The sequence below is a fragment of the Lycorma delicatula genome, chromosome 9 (genome assembly GCF_047948215.1).
Source record: "Lycorma delicatula isolate Av1 chromosome 9, ASM4794821v1, whole genome shotgun sequence".
Taxonomy (NCBI): Eukaryota; Metazoa; Arthropoda; class Insecta; order Hemiptera; family Fulgoridae; genus Lycorma; species Lycorma delicatula.
The window spans coordinates 123,847,221-123,868,805 of record NC_134463.1 but is presented as its reverse complement, the minus strand read 5'-3'; the positions used below and the strand labels follow the sequence as shown (position 1 = coordinate 123,868,805).

The 21,585-nt window shown below is 30.9% G+C and overlaps 1 protein-coding gene across 2 annotated transcripts in view; it reads left to right on the top strand.

Moving 5' to 3' along the window:
- The window catches only part of LOC142330018 (uncharacterized), an 85,289-nt gene extending 71,430 nt beyond the window's left edge, over positions 1-13,859 (top strand). Inside the window, exons 9-12 of one of the 2 annotated variants that reach the window (XM_075375028.1) lie at positions 2,358-2,507; positions 6,044-6,190; positions 12,854-13,005; positions 13,722-13,859. In XM_075375028.1, coding sequence (XP_075231143.1) covers positions 2,358-2,507; positions 6,044-6,190; positions 12,854-12,991 — 435 coding nt within the window. In that variant the 3' untranslated portion in view covers positions 12,992-13,005; positions 13,722-13,859. The remainder of the gene's footprint in view (positions 1-2,357; positions 2,508-6,043; positions 6,191-12,853; positions 13,006-13,721) is intronic. The other variant, XM_075375029.1, reaches the window with a different exon arrangement.
- Positions 13,860-21,585: the final 7,726 nt, after the last annotated feature.

Here is a 21,585-nt window from a genome sequence, read left to right as displayed (position 1 = left end):
TGTTGTTTATAGCCCACGTAACATTTTGCATTCATGTCTGACTTGAGATGTTTTGACTTATAGTGCAAAAAAAATTATAAACGAAGTATTGGGAGGTAAATAGCTTTGATGAACAGATTGCACTTAAGACTTTACAGTAGATTTTGTACAATTTGCAACAAAGTAAATTCATTAGTTGATGCCTCATGCTAATATCAAGATTGATAATATACTGAAAGTTTCCAGTTTCATACTATTTAACAAAGCAGTCGCACAGATGAGGTATTTCTATGGAAATCAATTTATTTTGTAACTGTAATTAAAATAGGTGTTTTTGAGTTCTTGGATTCTTCATAGACTGGCAATAAATTAATGGTGGCCCTCTTAAACTTATAAGGCTTTTTTCTACTTTTCCATCAGAAAACGGTACGCACTTTCTCCCTTTGAACACTCGCATAAAACTGATTGGTCAAATACATTAAACAAGAGTAGCAGAAAATTAAGTAAACGGAAAACTTTGTATTCAGTAAGTGTTGAGCACATATAGCATATAGTGAATACATTTCAGAGTTATTCATCTTTTAATTGACGTACACATTTTTGAACTATTCTTAGAGCCAATATACAATGTAAGATGTCTATAAAGGATGTAACATTTCAATGATATAACTAATTAACATATAATCTCTTATAAATCTATCCACTTGTGTTTGTACAGAAAATTTTAGGCAATATTTACGATGCGTCTTTTTTTAAGTTTTCTCTAAACAGCATTAGAAAATAATTTAACCATTAGCTGCTACAAGGAACTCAGTGATTCCAAGGTGACTGTTTGTTACAGGCCTTGAGGATCCATGGTGGTTACTAACTCACCACCTTATTTCATTGTTTTTATATATATTTTCGACTGTCATGTATGATTACGAACACTCCAATAGCACAGTAGTATAACTGATATGCATTCCTTTCATGTGTTGTCATCTGTTGACACCCTCGGTAACATATATATTAAATGTGTTCTGGCAGGTATTTGGTAGTCATTAAAATAATTTTTACAGAGTGAAAGAAGTGTGTATTATTTACGTGTAATAAGTATATTAATATAACTAAATATAATAATAAAGTACACTCAATAACACATTTAATAATTAATTGTATTTGCATAGGCAGAAGGTAAGAAATTCTTATGTATTTTTTTTTAAATTATAGAAGCTCATCCGTGATGGAGTCAGACTTCCTAATTAGCAAACGGGAAATTAGTCGTGAACAACAAGAGACAGATATTCAGAATTATTCTGGAGGCGAAATATTTAAAGTATTCGCAAACAAGTATAATAAAAACATTAAACACATTTATGGAAATAGGCAGATTTCGATGTGCTTTTGTGTTTTTTCAGTTGAAATCATATATTATATTTTTGATTGAATTTGGTGTACTGGTTGTGATTGTTCAATTCTCTAAAAGGTAGTTGTAGAAGGTTCTTGTAAACTTTCTATAAGAAGAGATAATCTCATATTTTTCTGTTAAATTTGTAACCTTTCCACAATGACTTCTTTGTAATACAGAAAATTAATGCAGTCTGGCTTTACCAGAAACAGTGTAATAAATTTATATGTTTAGTTAATCGAATGCTTCTCTTGAAATTTTCATGCAAAAAATCAGTAATGTCTTTATTAATGGTGCAAAGGGCTTATGAGAGGCGGTTTTACAAGTTTTCATGTCAAATGTTACTATGCCAGTGAATTAAAAGTGAAACACGCTTGTCAATTACAGTAGCCGAATAGTATGCTTGTGTTAAAAATAAAGTATAACATTGAAATGTCATATTATGCTAATCGATAAGTATCAACTCTGACGTTTGTCAGTCAGATGCTTGTGTGACAGTGTTATAACTAGGGTCAGGTTAGGGCACTCCTTTTTGACTCGCGTTCTTCTAATAGTTCATGGAAGACAGCCTTATTTTATGTTACTGCCATCTTAAATTTTGAATTATCTTTTTACCTCTGAAAATATTTTTATTCTGTAAAAATTAAATTTTCATCTTTTATACAACTGAATTGGCTTCCATTAATACTTAAAAAACATGCAATAATCTTTGTTTAGTTTAGCATATACCCAGTGAATACTTTTCTTATGAAAAATATTGTATCATTTTAGGTACTAAAAAGTGATGATCTCTGATGTATATTTTTTGGAGATTTAGAAATTCATTTATACCATAAACTCTGGTTTTCATGTAGTGTTAGTTATAACTATAGATAATTTGTATAAAAAATCATTTCCAGACATAACAGGCACATGTTAGTGCTTTAAAACCTGCTTTGATAGTCACACTGTTATAATAGAATATTATTATTACTTCATGTTTTTTTTGCAGAGTATGGATGCACAAACTGGTGATTCAGTTTTGGAAGAAAATCCATTATCCTTGCCCATTAAAAAAGAAAACACGCATGAAACAGGGCAACAAGACTATTTGTTTGTACATCTTGCCAAGACAGATGATGGTCTGACAATATTTAAACAAGTAAGCTTTTTTCTTCTTTGTCTTGGTTTACGTTAAAAACTTAAAACCTAGTTATTGTAAGAATTCTTAATTATTCTATTCATGATGATATTTTTATTTACTGTTTATAGCTCACATATCATTTAGAATTCATGTCTGACATGAGATATTCAGAAATATAGAGTAACAAACATTTATTAGTGGAGTATAGGGGGATAAATAGCTTTGCTTAACAGACTGCATCTAACATTTTATGTTAGATAAACATTTTGTACAACAATACGTAACAAATAAAATACAGTGAGCAGATGCCTTATGCCTTAAATACAGGTGACTAACATATTCATTTATTTTTTTTTTTTGTCTTCAGTCATCAGACTGGTTTGATGCAGCTCTCCAAGATTCCCTATCTAGTGCTAGTCGTTTCATTTCAGTATACCCTCTACATCCTACATCCCTAACAATTTGTTTAACATATTCCAAACGTTGCCTGCCTACACAATTTTTTCCTTCTACCTGTACGTCCAATATTAAAGCGACTATTCCAGGGTGTCTTAGTATATGGCCTATAAGTCTGTCTCTTCTTTTAACTATATTTTTCCAAATGCTTCTTTCTTCATCTATTTGTCGCAGTACCTCTTCATTTGTCACTTTATCCACCCATCTGATTTTTAACGTTCTCCTATAGCACCGCATTTCAAAAGCTTCTAATCTTTTCTTCTCAGATACTCCGATTGTCCAAGTTTCACTTCCATATAAAGCGACACTCCAAACATACACTTTCAAAAATCTTTTCCTGACATTTAAATTAATTTTTGATGTAAACAAATTATATTTCTTACTGAAGGCTCGTTTAGTTTGTGCTATTCGGCATTTTATATCGCTTCTGCTTTGTCCATCTTTAATTAATTCTACTTCCCAAATAACAAAATTCTTCTACCTCCATAGTCTTTTCTCCTCCTATTTTCACATTCAGTGGTCTATCTTTGTTATTTTTATTACATCTCATTACTTTTGTTTTGTTCTTGTTTATTTTCATGCGTTAGTACTTGCGTAGGACTTCATCTATGCAGTTCATAGTTTCTTCTAAATCCTTTTTACTCTCTGCTAGAATTACTATATCATCAGCTAATCGTAGCATCTTTATCTTTTCACCTTGTACTGTTACTCCGAATCTAAATTGTTCTTTAACATCATTAACTGCTAGTTCCATGTAAACATTTAAAAGTAACGGTGACAGGGAACACCCTTGTCGGACTCCCTTTCTTATTACGGCTTCTTTCTTATGTTCTTCAATTGTTACTGTTGCTGTTTGGTTCCTGTACATGTTAGCAATTGTTCTTCTATCTCTGTATTTGAACCCTAATTTTTTTTAAATGCTGAACATTTTATTCCAGTCTACGTTATCGAATGCCTTTTCTAGGTCTATAAACGCTAAGTATGTTGGTTTGTTTTTCTTTAATCTTCCTTCTACTATTAATCTGAGGCCTGAAATTGCTTCCCTTGTCCCTATACTTTTCCTGAAACCAAATTGGTCTTCTCCTAACACTTCCTCCACTCTTCTCTCAATTCTTCTGTATAGAATTCTAGTTAAGATTTTTAATGCATGACTAGTTAAACTAATTGTTCTGTATTCTTCACATTTATCTGCCCCTGCTTTCTTTGGTATCATTACTATAACACTTTTTTTGAAGTCTGACGGAAATTCCCCTTTTTCATAAAAATTACACACCAGTTTGTATAATCTATCAATCGCTTCCTCACCTGCACTGCGCAGTAATTCTACAGGTATTCCGTCTATTCCAGGAGCCTTTCTGCCATTTAAATCTTTTAATGCTCTCTTAAATTCAGATCTCAGTATTGTTTCTCCCATTTCATCCTCCTCAACTTCCTCTTTTTCCTCTATAACACCATTTTCTAATTCATTTCCTCCGTATAACTCTTCAATATATTCCACCCATCTATCGACTTTATATATATATAAAGTCGATATATATATTATTATATACCCACCTTTCGTATTATATATTGGTGGTACCATCTTTGTTTAACACATTATTAGATTTTAATTTATGTACCCCAAAATTTTCCTTAACTTTCCTGTATGCTCTGTCTATCTTACCTATGTTCATTTCTCTTTCCACTTCTGAACACTTTTCTTTAATCCACTCTTCTTTCGCCAGTTTGCACTTCCTGTTTATAGCATTTCTTAATTGCCGATAGTTCCTTTTACTTTCTTCATCACTAGCATTCTTATATTTTCTACGTTCATCCATCGGCTGCATTATATCGTCTGAAACCCAAGGTTTTCTACCAGTTCTCTTTATTCCGCCTAAGTTTGCTTCTGCTGATTTAAGAATTTCCTTTTTAACATTCTCCCATTTTTCTTCTACATTTTCTACCTTATCTTTTTTACTCAGACCTCTTGCGATGTCCGTCACAAAAATCTTCTTTACCTCCTCTTCCTCAAGCTTCTCTAAATTCCACCGATTCATCTGACACCTTTTCTTCAGGTTTTTAAACCCCAATCTACATTTCATTATCACCAAATTATGGTCTCTATCAATGTCTGCTCCAGGGTAAGTTTTGCAGTCAACGAGTTGATTTCTAAATCTTTGCTTAACCATGATATAATCTATCTGATACCTTGCAGTATCGCCTGGCTCTTTCCAAGTGTATATTCTTCTATTATGATTTTCAAATTGGGTGTTGGCAATTACTAAATTATACTTCGTGCAAAACTCTATAAGTCGATCCCCTCTTTCATTCCTTTTGCACAGCCCGTATTCATCCACTATATTTCCTTCCTTGCCTTTTCCAATGCTTGCATTCCAATCTCCAACTATTATTAAATTTTCTTCTCCTTTTACGTGTTTAATTGCTTCATCAATCTCTTCGTAAACACGTTCTACCTCATCACAGTTGTTGTCGGTTTAGGTTTTGATTTTATCCTTATTACAATGACTCTATCGCTATGCGTCTTGAAATACTCCACTCTCCTCCCTATCTTCTTGTTCATCACGAAACCTACTCCTTCCTGCCCATTATTTGACGCTGAGTTAATTACTCTAAAGTCACCTGTCCAAAAGTCGCCTTCCTCTTCCCACAAATATTCATTTTATACCCACATTTAAAATTGTTGTAGAGTTCAAAGCTATCCTTGCCTTTATCAAGCATATTCAGTTACGAGAAACTTTGTTATAGGTTTCGATAATCCTTATTCTGTGTCATTGCATTTTTGTTTCCAAACAAAGTTGATGTGTTTCTTTATATTTGTACCAGCAACCTGTTTCTTTTTCCATACAATTTAGAATCTTTTTCTATTGATCTATTAATTTACTACCAATGCCTCTAATATTTCCCTTACTGGCGCTATCATGTGTGTTTATTTACTGTAAGGTTCCAGATGAATGTTATTATAGATGTACTCACTAGGATGATTTATTTCTATGAAAATCAATTTATTTTTACATTGTAAGAAAAACAGATATATTTTTAATAGATGTTAATTATATAACGATAATAAATTATTATTATTACTTTATGTTTTGCTGCAGAGTATGGATGCACAAACTGATAGTTCATTTTTTGATGAAGATCCATTATCTTCGAGTATTAAAAATGAAATCAAGCATGAAACAGAGCCAACAGAACATTTGATTGCTCCTGTTGCTATGACAGATGGTAAACTGACATCTGGACAAGTAAGATATTTTCATTTACTTTTTGATGGTTTACCTAATATTTAGCATTCTAGATTAACACTAGATATTTTGATTAAAAGCTTAAAAAAGTGATACCAAACTGTATGTGAAATGTTAAAACAGTATGTGTAGGATTGTACGATTGACAAGTCACTCCTGAAAACTCGTGGCTTTTGATAAAGAATAAACATTCCGAGCGAGATTTTATATAAGGTCTCTTGTTTCTTTCTTCATAGTGCCAAAATATACTGTTCCTCATCATACAACAACCCTACTGAAATGCAGCTGATATATTCTTGCAAGTAAATTTATAATCTATTCACAGAAACCAGTTTTATAACTAACATTGTTGTCCTCAGAGAAACTACTACATTGTGTCTCTTATGGTACTGTAAATGCGCCACAGCCATAACAAATTCTGTAACATATCAAACTGTTTACTACCTCCCAACAGATAGCATGTTGTGTTATTGCTGTTAAAACATCCATAAAACATAGAAATGAATAATAGTAAGAAATATTGTACTTCATACCATTCCTATTGGTCTTTGATAACAGCCGTGAGGCTACTCTTCCAGGATCTATACTTCATGCATAGTTTTTAGTGTGGTATTTATGAGTTTTCTGAGGGTTCCTTGTGGTTTTATGCCATTTCTCTAGGATTTTTCAGTATTCCTTGATTAGAATCTTTTTTTCATGTGTTTAAAATTATAATCGGTAATTATAATAAAATGATTTTACAATAGTAATAAGAGTATTGCATGATATAAATCTGAAAATTAGTAGAATGTATTGAAATGCCACTATTTTTTAGCCAAAAAATTGCATTTTTGAAGCCATGGTGTGCATCAGCTTTCTCAAAACAATTTCTTAGAGTTTCTTTTCATAGATAATTTTAGAAAACTTCTGTTTTAAGTACATGAACCAGGAGTATTGCCCATGTCCTTGACAAAATTGTTCATTAATCCTATTTTGATTTGTAACAAAGGTAGATACACATTTTTAGGCCATTAGTTTAGGCTGTTCTTTTCTAATAAATGTTTTTCTGTCCCTACTATCCCATTCACACAATAAATAACAGTAGTTTGTGTAACCATGTCGCAAACCAAGAATAAATGCAATCACTTTCAAATCACCACAAATACTCCATTTATATACTGCATATTGAAGCTTTTCCAATATAGATTTATATTTTTATAAGTTTCTTTCATAGTAGCAGAGTGGGCCACAGGTACTGATGGGAATTTATTGCCATTATGCAGAAGCACAGCTTTTAAACTAACTTTAGAGGAATCTATGAACAAGTGCCATTCTGTTGGGTTATGTTCATTACAAAGTGGCTGCATAAGAGAAGAAATGTCATTACAAAACACTAAGGCATTTTCTTCGGAAAAATAACTTTAAATTCAGAATGATGATTTATGATAAATGCTACATATCGTATTCCTTTTTAAGAAGATTCCATCCTTTTTGCCGGGAAGCAAGCATTCCAGACTGTTTTTTGGATACTTTAAATCTTTTATGAGTTTGTTAAGATTTACTTGAATCACTAAATGAGGCTCAGATGAAATGCTTTGTTCATACGTTGTATCACCAGAATCTGTTTATTTTTCTTTCTTACTTCCACCAAACTCTGAGCTCCCTTCATCTAATGTCACATGTTCTGGAGACTTTGGTGTTGTCAATTCTTCGCAAATGGATCTGTTCTCATTGCGAATTGTAAGTTTGATTACAACACTGTATGTTTTGATTTTGATGTAATCCCTTTAATGTTTGTTAAGCAGAAATAACAGTCAGAAGAGTGGCTTTTGGGTTCCCTCCAAATCATAGGTATAGCAATGGCGTGTGGCGTGTGACATTTTTCTACACAATGAGAAACCTAGAACATGATAAACAACAGATATATGGGACCCAGGCCCTTGTTTTCAAGTTCAAGAAAGTAAAGTGATTTAACTAACATAATACAGATTCCTTCTCCAGTATCTTAACATCAATTTTTTTTCATGATAATATTTTTGAAAACCTTATTCAATAATTTGGAAAACTGCTGCCAGTGAACATTGCATTAATAATTTTTTAATCATAAATTTGTTGAAAAGTAGAAGATACATTTTGCAGAAAACCCCTCAAAGAATGATAACAAGATAGAGATCTAAAAGTACTCGAGTAAAACTCAAAATTATAAATAATTTATTTTTTAATGATTTCTCAATTGAAGTTGAAGCTTAACAGATAATCATATAAACACATCACGAGATAACTGACTTTTAATGAGTGGTAGTATTTTAAATCTAGTTTTAAAATAACTATTTTTTCTTACTTAGTTTTGTTAGAACCAAGGGTTTTGCACAATTCTAAAACAGCTTATAGTAATAATGCTGAACATGTGCTCATCCAGTGAGATGATTGGCAGAATCTTCTTTCAGTTTATCCAACTGAGGTTGTAAACAATAAACTAATCCGTGGTACAATGAGATGTTGTACTATACAATTCCTTAAAAATCAGGTTTTCTTAAAATTTGTATTTCTAAATACCCTGCCCTTGCAGATCTGAAATCGCCATTAAAGTAGCTATAAGACTCGATTGAATGAAAACAACATGTAAGTGGCATCAGCCACAATAATTACTTTATTCAAATTAATAATACTCACTATACAATTAGTTCCTTTCAAGATGTCACTAGTAGGGTGGATTTACATTTTAGTAGGTTTGAGATATAAATTTACAAAGAAGTATGATTAGCTCACAGTAGAAAGTAACGGAATACAACTTCACTTCTAAATTTCTTAAGTAATCTCATCATGGGATACTTTTATCATGAGATTGATTTTGCAAATTCAAGTGCCAAATATCTCATGTAATGTTGCCAATAGCGATGGTCAACATGTTTTTTGTATCACGAGTTCCAATAAGTGTATTTAATGCAGTTCTTTATCCTACTTTCAAATATGTATTCATAATTTATCCATTACCTACAGCTTCTTTGTTATTTTAATTTATTTTTTTTGTCAAATGTCAACTAAAAGATCCTAGAAAATTATAAATATGATGGAACCAAATGAGCTCACTCAAAGAGTAGTGTTGCTATTCTTGTGTAGATTTAGATGTGTATAAATATGTACAAATGTTACCTAGTGCAGCATACATTCATCAGAACAGTGAGATAGCAGGGAACCAGTAAACATGTCTTTGAGTGCTTTGTGTGTTTGAATTATTTTGTATTACATATTTACAATTTTATTTATTTTAATTAGTCGTTAATTACAAAATGCCTAGAGTTTTTTTAATCATTTAACTTTTTTTATGTATGTGGTGAAGTAATGCTCTAGTCCCAAAGGCGAAACCCTTACTCTATTACTAAAAAAAGTATAATGAACTTTATTTTGGGTGTAAAGTCAAGACCAAACAAGGGCCTGGATCCCATATATCTGTTGTTTATCATGTTCTAGGCTTCTTACCGTGTGGAAAAATGCCACATGCCATTGCTAAATTTACTAAAATTACTCTTTTGACTAAATGATTTCTTACAAAAATTACAAGTGAATTTCTTCTCAACAGTATCTTAAACTACAGCTTTGATTAAAAGTTTTTTTAAAAAAATTACAAGTGAATATTTTTTCATCTGTATTAGTAGAAATATGTGTTTCTAAATTACTGGGTCGAATAAACGTTTTTTAGAAAAATTATATGTTAAATTTTTTTGACAACATGAATATATAAGTGTGACTCCAAAGTAGAACTCTGAGTGAAAGATTCCTGACAAAAAACACGTGTGTGAATAGGAAGATGAGAAGATATGATATTTCTTTTTAACTGGTTTTTCTGTAATTTGCAAGCACGTTTCTTTAAAAGAAAAAGTGTTGAAATCATCATATTCTTCATCGATGACATAACCACAAATGCACTTGTATTTCAATTTATTGCAAACCACACATTTTGATCTCTATAAACTACTTTCAGTTATTCGTTCCTCCACATCATCGATAACTTCTTCAATAAGATCCTAAAAAAAAAAAAACGTAACTGTTAAATTAAAAATCTATCGTAAAAATTTGTTATTTTTAAAAATTCCAACTACAAATTGGCAACTTATACTTTAATATTAAATATCTTACGTTTATATTTAAGCAAGCACAATATGTTTGTTTCAAAGTAGCAAAAATAAAAATTTTGTTAGTACTAGCAGTTAAAATACAGAGGACAAAATGTATAACACAAACAAACTATACGTCACAACAGGCAATTTCATAATGCTGAATAAAAAAAAAATTTTTTTTAAATTACTGTCCTTTAATTATGTTAACATTAACTGAAAATAGAACCTTGGCAATAAGTGTAGATATTTTCCAAACTCATCCCCAGATTAAGTGATTGGTCATTACATTTGTTCTTAAAACATCAAAGACTGCGAAGAGTAATAAAATTGGTTTAACCTTTTTAATTAGATAGTCATCTACTGAATGAAATGAAAAGTAAGAGAAAACAAGCTTAGTACTGGATGGGTGAGTCAAGTAAATAATGAAAGAATTATATACTGAAGATCCAAAATTATATTAATTGACCATGAAAATGTCAAACAAATTATTTTAATTTCTCTTTAATACTTTCTGATGCACAAAAATGAGAGTGCCATGAGAAAAGCAGTGTATGATGAGATAAAACTAATAATTGTTATTTATCTACAAGAGTGAGCTACACATTTCTAGAGAAATGTTATCACGTTTCTAAATCACATATATTCAGATACATATCACAAGTTTTTAATGCAATTTATAACCTGCTGAGGAATAATTTCTTATTTAAAATATTTTTAAATGTGTTCAGATTTTAAGAGAACTCTATGAGCAACAACGTTAGATCTTTAAAAACATAACAAAATTAACATGTAGCAATGACATTTGGTGTTAGCTAGTGAACATCACTTCAGGTCAATTGTGGATTTGTTGTAGTATCAAAGCAACAGTTCATTGTGTCAAGGATTGGGAAAAACTCTTGCACTATTTTGGCCAGACAATGTGATAAAACATTAGAATAGCATCTTAGCATGTAATTAACACCTTAGATCCAAATTCAATAACATTTTTAAAAAATTAGTTGATTGAAAAACAGTCAACATTGATCAAATTTTGAGTACTGATGAAAGATCTCTATATAAATAAATACTATAAATTTCATTGTTAAGATCTCTAAAAGTAAAAGGGCCTGGGTCCAAGAGTGAAAGAAGTGTGTATTATTTACGTGTCGTAAGTATATTAATATAACTACATATAAAAATATAGTAAACTCTATAATAACGCATTTAATAATTAATCATATTTGCATAGTCAGTAGGTAAGAAATCCTTACGTATTTTTTGTGAAATTATAGAAGCTCACCCGTGATGGAGTTAGTTAGACTTTCTAATTAGCAAAACGGGAAATTAGGTGTGAACAAAAAGAGACAGATATTCAGTATTATTCTGGAGGCGAAATACTTGGAAGTATTCTGAAACAAGTTTAATAAAAAACATTTAACATATTCTTAAAAATAGGCAGATTTCAATGTGCTTGTGTTTTTTCAATTGAAATCATATTCTATGTATAAATTATATTTTTGAATAAATTTGATGTACTGGTCTTGATTGTTCAATTCTCTGAAAGATAATTGTAGAAGGTTCTCGTAAACGTTCTATAAGAAGAGATACTCTCATATTTTTTTGTTAAATTTTTCACTTTTCCACAATATCTTCTGTGTGTTGTGTCACTTTTCCACAATGTCTTTCTGACTATAGAAAATTAATGTAGTCAGGCATTACCAGAAAGAGTGTAATAAATTTTGATGTTTAGTTAATCGTTTTTAATCGTTTTAATCGTTTAGTTATTCTCTTGAAATTTTCATCCAAAAAATCAGTAATGTGTTTATTAATGGTGCATAAGGGCTTATGAGAGGCTGCAGTTCTACAAGTTTTCATGTCAATTGTTACTATGCCAGTTAATTAAAAGGGAAAGACACTTGTCAATTGCAGTAGCCGAATAGTATGCTTGTGTTAAAAACACAGTATAACATTGAAATGTCATATGTCATATTATGCTAATCGATAAGTATCAACTCTGGCGTTTATCAGTAGGATGCTTGTGTAACTAGGGTCAGGTTAGGACATGACCTTATGACTCGCGTTCTTCTAATAGTTCATGGAAGACAGCCTTATTTTATGTTACTGCCATCTTAACTTTTGAATTATCTTTTTACATCTGAAAATTTTTTGATTCTGTAAAAATTAAATTTTCTTCTTTTATACAAGTTATTTGGCTTCCATTAATATTTAAAAAAACTTGCAATAATCTTTGTTTAATTTAGCATCTATACCCATTGCATACCACATAATTATAATTTAGTCTATATACCCAGTGAATACTTTTCTTATGAAAAATATTGTATCATTTTTGGTAATAAAAAATGATGACTTCTACTGTTATTGTCTACTCATGTATATATTTTGGAGATTTAGAAATTCATTTATACCATTGGTTATAAACTTTGGTTTTCATGTGGTGTTAGTTATAAATATAGATTATTTGTATAAAAAGTCATTTCCAGACATAACCGACACATGTTAGTGCTTTAAAACCCGCTTTGATAGTCACACTATTATAATCGAACATTAATATTACTTTTTTTTGCAGAGTATGGATGCACAAACTAGTGATTCAGTTTTGGAAGAAAATCCATTATCCTTGCCCATTAAAAAAAAAAAAAAATGCATGAATCAGTGCAAGAAGAACATTTTTTTGTACATCTTTACAAGAAAGATGATTGCCTGACAATATTTAAACAAGTAAGCTATTTTCTTCTTTATCTTTTTTTTTTAGTTAAAACATAAAACCTAGTTATTGTAAGAATTCTTAATTATTGTATTCATTATGATATTTTGATTTATGGTGTAAAAAACATATTAGTAGAGTATAGGGCGGTAAATAGCTTTTAACAGATTGCATCTAACATTTTGTACAATGCGTAACAAATATAATACAGTGAGCAGGTGCCTCACGCCTTAAATGATGGTGACTAACATAGTCATTTTATACCCACATTTAACATTGTTTATAAAAATGTTTTATCAAAGCTATCCTTGCCTTTATGAACCTTGTTTAGTTTGTTAGAGAAACTTTGTTATAGGTTTCGATAATCCTTATTCTATGTCACCTTGTTCTATGGCATTTTTGTTTCCAAACAAGGTTGATGTGTTTTTTTATATTTACACCAACAACCTGTTTCTTTTCCAAACCATTTAGATTGTGGTTAAGATCAATTTTCTATTAATCTATTAATTTACTGCCAATGCCTACAATATTTCACTTTTCTGGAACTATCATGTTTGATTATATATTGAAAGGTTCCAGTTGAATATTATAAGATGAGTTATTTCTATGAAAACTAATTTGTTTTATCATTGTAAGAAAAATAGATATATTTTTAATATATGACAATTATATAAAGATAATAAATTATTATTATTAATTATTATTATTATTACTTTATGTTTTGCTGCAGAGTATGGATGCACAAACTGATAGTTCATTTTTTGATGAAGATCCATTATCTTCCAGTATTAAACAAGAAATCAAGCATGAAACTGAGGGAACAGAACATTTGATTGCTCCTGTTACTATGACAGATGATAAACCGACAACATCTAGACAAGTAAGATATTTTCATTTACTTTTTGATGGTTTACCTTAATATTTAGCATTCTTGTTTAACACTAGATATTTTGACTAAAACTTAAAAAAGTAATACCAAACTGTATGTGAAATGATAAAAAAGATGTGTAGGATTGTATGATTGACAAGTCACTCCTGAAAACTCATTGCTTTTGAGTAAGAATAAACATTCCGTGCGAGGTTTTATATAAGGTTTCTTGTTTCTTTCTTCATAGTGCCAAAATATATACTGTTCCTCATCACACAACAAACCTACTGAAATGCAGCTGATATATTCTTGCAAGTAAATTTATAATCTTTTCACAGAAACCAGTTTTATGAAGAACATTGTTGTCCTCAGAGAAACTACTTCATTGTGTCTCTTATGGTACTGTAAATGTGGCACAGCCAGAACAAATTGTTTGTTTACATCCCAACAGACAGCATGTTGCATTATTGCTGTTGAAACACCCATAAAACATAGAAATGAATAAATGTAAGAAATATTGTACTTCTGAATACTTCATGTATAGTTTTTAGTGTGGTATTTATGTGTTTTCTTATGGTTCCATGGGATTTTTAATGTGGTTTTATGCGATTTCTCTAGGGTTTTTCAGTACTCATTGATAAGAGTTTTTTTCATGTGTAATACATCTAAATTATAATCATTTTATTGCATGATATAAATCTGAAAATTAGTAGAATGTATTTAAATGCTACTATTTTTTAGCAAAATAACTTGCCTTTTTGAAGCCATGGAGGGTATCAGCTTTCTCAAAACAAGGTTAATTTCTTAGAGTTTCTTTTCACAGAGAATTGAATTCATATTTAAATGGTTGTATAAATTAAATTTGTGCTTAAATAGTTGGCAGCTCACAAACATCCACTAGAAACTGTTGAAACCATTCCCAGTATTGAATTCACTTTACACAGTCTCTGGCCAATAACTTTTGAATCGCTTTATATGGGACAAGACTGAGCTTATTACACAAATTGCCTTGTTGCAGTTGTTTTTCTGTTAAGCTAACTTTTGCACGGATTTGTATAAGTCTTCATCAAGTACTTATGGTGTACCACTATAGCTGTGAAAAAAATATGTGTGGCTTTGTGTGAGTTGTAAAGGGTGAGAAAAATTCAGTCTACTTCTTTAAAAATTGACCATAAAATGCAAACAACTTAGTGATTGATTTGCCCTGTTAACCAATTTTAGAGATCTTAGCAATGAAATTTATATATTTTATTTATAAAGAGATGCTTTCATCATTACTCATTATTTGATCAATATTGACTGTTGAAGAAAAATAAGTAACTTCATAATCAACTAATTTTTCTAAATGGACACAATGAACTGTAGCTTTAATACTGCAACAAATCCACAATTGATCCGAAGTGATGTTCACTTTTTTTTTGTCTTCAGTAACTTGACTGGTTTGATGTAGCTCTCCAAGTTTCCCTATGTAGTGCTAGTCATTTCATTTCGGTATACGCCCTACATCCTACATCCCTAACAATTTGTTTTACATATTCCAAACGTTGCCTGCCTACATAATTTTTTCCTTCTACCTGTCCTTCCAATATTAAAGCGACTATTCCAGGTTGTCTTAATATGTGGCCTATAAGTCTGTCTCTTCTTTTAACTATATTTTTCCAAATGCTTCTTTCTTCATCTATTTGCTGCAACACCTCTTCATTTGTCACCCCATTTGATTTTTAACATTCTCCTATAGCACCCCATTTCAAAAGCTTCTTATCTTTTCTTCTCAGATACTCCAATTGTCAAATTTTCATTTCCACATAAAGCGACTCTCCAAATGTATACTATAAAAAATCTTTTCCTGTAATTTTTAATGTAAACAAATTATATTTCTGACGAAGGTTCGTTTCCCCTGTGCTATATACCATTTTATGTTGCTCCTGCTTCGTCAATCTTTAGTAATTCTACTTCTCAAATAACAAAATTCTTCTATCTCCATAATCTTTTTTCCTCCCATTTTCACATTCAGTAGTCCATCTTCGTTATTTTTACTACAATTCATTTCTTTCGTTTTGTTCTTGTTTATTTTCATCCAGTAGTTCTTGCATAGGACTTCATCCGTGCTGTTCATTGTTTCTTCTAAATCCTTTTTATTCTGAGCTAGAATTACTATATCATCAGCAAATCGTAGCATCTTTATATTTTCACCTTGTACTGTTCCTCCGGATCTAAATTGTTCTTTAACATCATTAATTGCTAGTTATATGTAAAGATTAAAACATAACGGGGATAAGGAAATCCTTGTCGGACTCCCTTTCTTATTACAGCTTATTTCTTATGTTCTTCCATTATTATTGTTGCTGTTTGGTTCCTGTAAATATTAGCAATCATTCTTCTATCTCTGTATTTGAACCCTAATTTTTTAAATTGCTGAACATTTTATTCCAATTTACGTTATCGAATGGCTTTTCTAGGTCTTTAAATGCCAAGTATGTTGGTTTGTTTTTCTTTTTTTGAAGTCTGACGAAACTTCCCCTTTTCCATAAATATTACACACCAGTGTGTATAATCTATCAATAACTTCCTCATCTGCACTGCGCAGTATTCTACAGGTATTCCGTCTATTCCAGGAGCCTTTCTGCCATTCAAATCTTTTATTGCTTTCTTAAATTCAGATCTCAGTAATGTTTACTCCCCTTTTATTCTCTTCAACTTCCTCTTCTTCCTCTGTAACCAATCTATTCCTCCATCTATTTTACCAATGTTCATTTCTCTTTCCACTTCTGAACACGTTTCTTTAATCCATTCTTCTTTTGCTAGTTTGCACTTCCTGTTTGTTGTATTTCTTAATTGTCGATAGTTCTTTTTTACTTTCTTCATAACTAGCATTCTTATATTTTCTACGTTCATCCATCAGCTGGAATATATCATCTGAAACCTAAGAATTTCTACCAGTTCTCTTTGTTCCATCTAAGTTCGCTTCTGCTGATTTAAGAATTTCCTTTTTAACATTCACCATTCTTCTTCTACATTTTCTGCTTTATCTGAGACCTCTTGCGATGTCCTTTTCAAAAATCTTCTTTACCTCCTCTTCCTCAAGCTTCTCTAAATTCCAGCGATTCATATGACACCTTTTCTTCAGGCTTTTAAACCCCAATCTACTTTTCATTATCACTAAATTATGGTCGCTATCAATGTCTGCTCCAGGGTAAGTTTTGCAGTCAGTGAGTTGATTTCTAAATCTTTGCTTAACCATGATATAATCTATCTGATACCTTGCAGTATCGCCTGGCTTTTTCCATGTGTATATTCTTCTACTATGATTTTTAAACTGGGTGTTGGCAACTACTAAATTATACTTCGTGCAAAACTCTGTAAGTCGGTCCCCTCTTTCATCACTTTTGTCCAGCCCGTATTCACCCACTATATTTCCTTCCTAGCCTTTTGCAATGCTTGCATTCCAGTCTCCCAACTGTTATTAAATTTTCATCTCCTTTTAAGTGTTTAATTGCTTTGTCAATTTCTTTGTATACACACTACTTCATCATCATCGTGGGCGCTTGTAGGCATATAGATGTTAATAATTATTGTCGGTTTAAGTTTTGATTTTATCCTTATTACAATGATTCTATCGCTATGCATTTTGAAATACTCTACTCTCTTCCCTATTTTCTTGTTCGTAACAAAACCTACTCCTGCCTGCCCATTATTTGAACCTGAGTCAATTATTCTAAAATCACCTGATTAAACGTCGTTTTCCTCTTCCCACCGAACATCGCTATTTCCTACTACAGCTACATTTATCCTATCCATTTCCCTCTTTAAATTTTCTAACCTACCAACCTTTTTTAGACTTCTAATATTTCACGCCCCGACTCGTAGAATGTTATTTTTTAATTTTCTGGTGACCCCTTCGTTAGTAGTCTCCAGCCGGAGATCCGAATAGGAGACTAGTTTACCCCCGGAATATTTTACCAATCGTTGCTATACGAAAATGAAGAGAGCTACATTTTCTTGGAAAAAAAGCAGCTGTAGTTTTCCATTGCTTTCAGTACTCAAAGGACTGAGTACTGCTGATATGACTGATAGGACTGAGTGATGTTGATATGACCATTTAAGTCGTCCTGACCTACACCCTTAACAACTACTGAAAGAGCTGCTGCCCTCATTCAGGAATCATTCCTTAGTCTGGCTCTCAAGAGATACCTCTCCGATATGGTTGCACCTTCGGTCCAGCTACTCTGTATCACTGAGCACTCAAGCTCCCACACCAACGGCAAGGTCTCATGATTCATTGAGGGAGATGTTCACTAGCTAACACTAAATGTCATTGCTGCATGTTAATTAATTTTGTTATGTTTTTAAAGATCTAAAGTTTGTTGCTCATAGATTTCTCATAAAATCGGAACACATTTAAGAATCTTTTAAATAAGACCAATAATTCCTCAGCAGGTTATAAATTGCATTAAAAACTTGTGATATGAATCTGAATGTATGTGATTTAGAAACATGATAACATTTCTCGAGAAATGTGTAGCTCACTCTTGTAGGTAAATAACACAATTATTTCAAGTTTTATCTCAGCATACATTGCTTTTCTCATGGCACTCTCATTTTTATGTATCAGAATGTATTAAAGAGAAATTAAAATGCTTTGTTTGACATTTTCATGGTCAATTAATATAATTTTGAAACTTCAGTATATAATTCTTTCATTATTAACTTGACTCGCCCATCCAGTACTAAACCTGTTTTTTCCTATTTTTCATTTCATTCAATTCTTCCAGTGGATGAATATCTAATAAAAATGTAATGACCAATATCTTAATCTATGGATGAGTTATGAAATTGCCTGTTGAATTACCAGTTTTAGTTTCTGCGCTATGTAACGTATAGTTTGATTGTGTTACATTTTGCCCTCTGTATTTTAACTGCTAATACTAACGAAATTTTTATTTTTGCACCTCTGAAACAAACATATTGTGCTTGTTTAAATACGAACATAAGATATTTAATATTAAAGTAAAAGTTGTCAATTTATACGTTTTACCGTTTATTTTAATTTATACGTTAACAGTTACGTTTTTTTTTTTAGGATCTTATTGAAGAAGTTATCGATGATGTGGAGGAAAGAATTACTGAAAGTAGTTTACAGAGATCAAAATGTGTGGTTTGCAATAAATTAAAATATAAGTGCATTTGTGATTACGTCATCGATGAAGAATATGATGATTTCAACACTTTTTCTTTTAAAGAAAAGTACTTGCAAATTACAGAAAAACCTGTTAAAGAAAGGAATGTCATAACTTCTCATCTTCCTATTCACACATGTGTTTTTTGTAAGGAGTCTTTCACTCAGAGATCTACATTGGAGTCACACTTATCTATTCATGTTGTCAAAAAAAACTTAAATTGTAATTTTTCTAAAAAAATTTTTATTCGACGCAGTAAGTTAAAAACACATATCTCTACTAATAGAGATGAGAAGAAATTCACTTGTAATTTTTGTAAGAAATCATTTAGACAAAACAGTAGTTTAAAAAGACATCTCTATATTCATACTGGTGAGAAGAAATTCACTTGTAATTTTTGTAAGAAATCATTTAGACAAAACGGTAGTTTAAAAAGACATCTCTATATTCATACTGGTGAGAAGAAATTCACTTGTAATTTTTGTAAGAAATCGTTTAGACAAAACTGTAGTTTAAAAAGACATCTTTCTATTCATATTTGTTAGAAAAATTTCACATGTAATTTTTATCTAAAAACTTTTACACAAAAGTTAAATAAGTTTGACAGAGTAGTATAAATTATCTCTATTTAGTATAGGGTCTTTGCAGTTTGTAGCTAGTTTTTTTTTTTTTTTTTTCATTGCGTATACACTATTATTAAAACTAATTATTTTATACATCAGATGATTTGGAATGATTTATATAATGTATGTATAATTCTTTTAATAAAACTTTTTAACAACTTGTATATTAAATGATTCATATTTCCTTTATTTCAGTTTGTGTAAGAAATTTGGAGACATTGTAGGCCAAAATTGTGAATACATTTATGGTTATTGAAAATTAACATTTTGAGACCGCATACAACATTTTTTTCGATTAACTTCTACAATTTTTCCGTCCACACAATAAACCCTACACTGTAGAACTTCTATGGTTTCTGTTCACCGACCTTTTGGTGTACGGCTTATGGATTTCACAGACCTATTTTGAAACTAATTTAACACCATTCAGGGTGTTGTTGCAGAGACTGAAACAAATCGATTATTCTGATAAGTAGAAATAATAATAAAGATAGATTTCTAAAATCTTTTTGATTAATTTTTTAACGAGCTGATAAACCACATTTGAAACACCAAAACACAAAATTTGAGTTTAATAATATTAACGTATTTATCTGAGTATTGAGAGTATGAAATAACCCCTCCCCATCGTTTATGCAAAACTTTAAACGGGATAAACCGTTTTAAATAGTTGTAGGTATGTCAAAATGAATAAACGAAAACAGAATTTTCACACGGTTATCATCGCTTGACTTGCAGTAAATAGTTTATGTTCAGCTTATGGTTTTTTGAGAAAAATATTATAATACATACAAATAGATACACACCGATTTCAAGTTATTTTATATAAGACATATGCATTTGAAAAGAAGATAATAATTAAATAATATTAAAGCCTTTTGCTTTAACGTGATTATAATTTATTTTTATCGAAATTTCATCAAAATTGTATTCATAACAATCTATAGACAATCAGAAAAATGTATTGGGATTTGGGAAAAGGTTTCATACTACTCTTCTGATGGATTATTTCGGGATCGAAAATACTCTTTAAAGATTAATCAATGGAAAACTCTATTATTAATTTTACCTGTAAAATAAAAACAATTATTTTTATTGTATAAAATTAGGGTATTTTTAAAAACTGTGAAAAATATAGTATTAAATTCTTAAATTTTTCCTGAAAAAATTTTAGAAAACTTTTTTTTCACCTAATCCATTTATCTTAAAAATATAGTTTTATGTTATATTTAGTTAATCCTCTTTCTAACTTACTAGAAATTGAATAACTCGTTGAAAGGAGTCCATTAAGCGTTGCTTTTCAGTCTTTATGATTGTAACGTATATAAAACATCTGGTGTACAAACGATCTAGTTTAAGAGCAGTAATGCCGATTTGTATTCCCAGTCCGTGAAGCGCTGAATACATCATCTACTTTTGAACGGCATTGTCATGCTGATACGTGAAACTAATTTCGGTTCGGCGAAGAAGGTATGGAAAAAATACTTCATGCCTCGTTTATTTTAGTAAGCCTGACACGGTTTGTTTGTAGTTATCGGGAACGGCTACGTAATTTTTAAAAGTGATTTTTCCTGTGTCAGTTTGCCGATTATCATTTTAATTACCCGTTATAACGGGTACCGAATTAAAAGAGAACTAACGACTAAACCCAGTCGCCGCATGTAACATTTTACGAATGAAATGAAACGATTAAGACGTAAGTTAAATTAAATTCTATAACTACATTAGCAAAAGTTTATATATTTACCAAAGTTTTATAAAAGACGTTCGAAATAAGCGTCTGACGGAAGCATGCATCTTTGTGCTCTAAAGAGCTTATTGAGAGACGCCTGACGCAAAATGTTGTTGAAAATTCGTTTTCAGTTCATCGATAATGCGGAGGATTTGTTCGTAAACTCTTTCCTTGAAAAAGCCCCGAACGAAAAT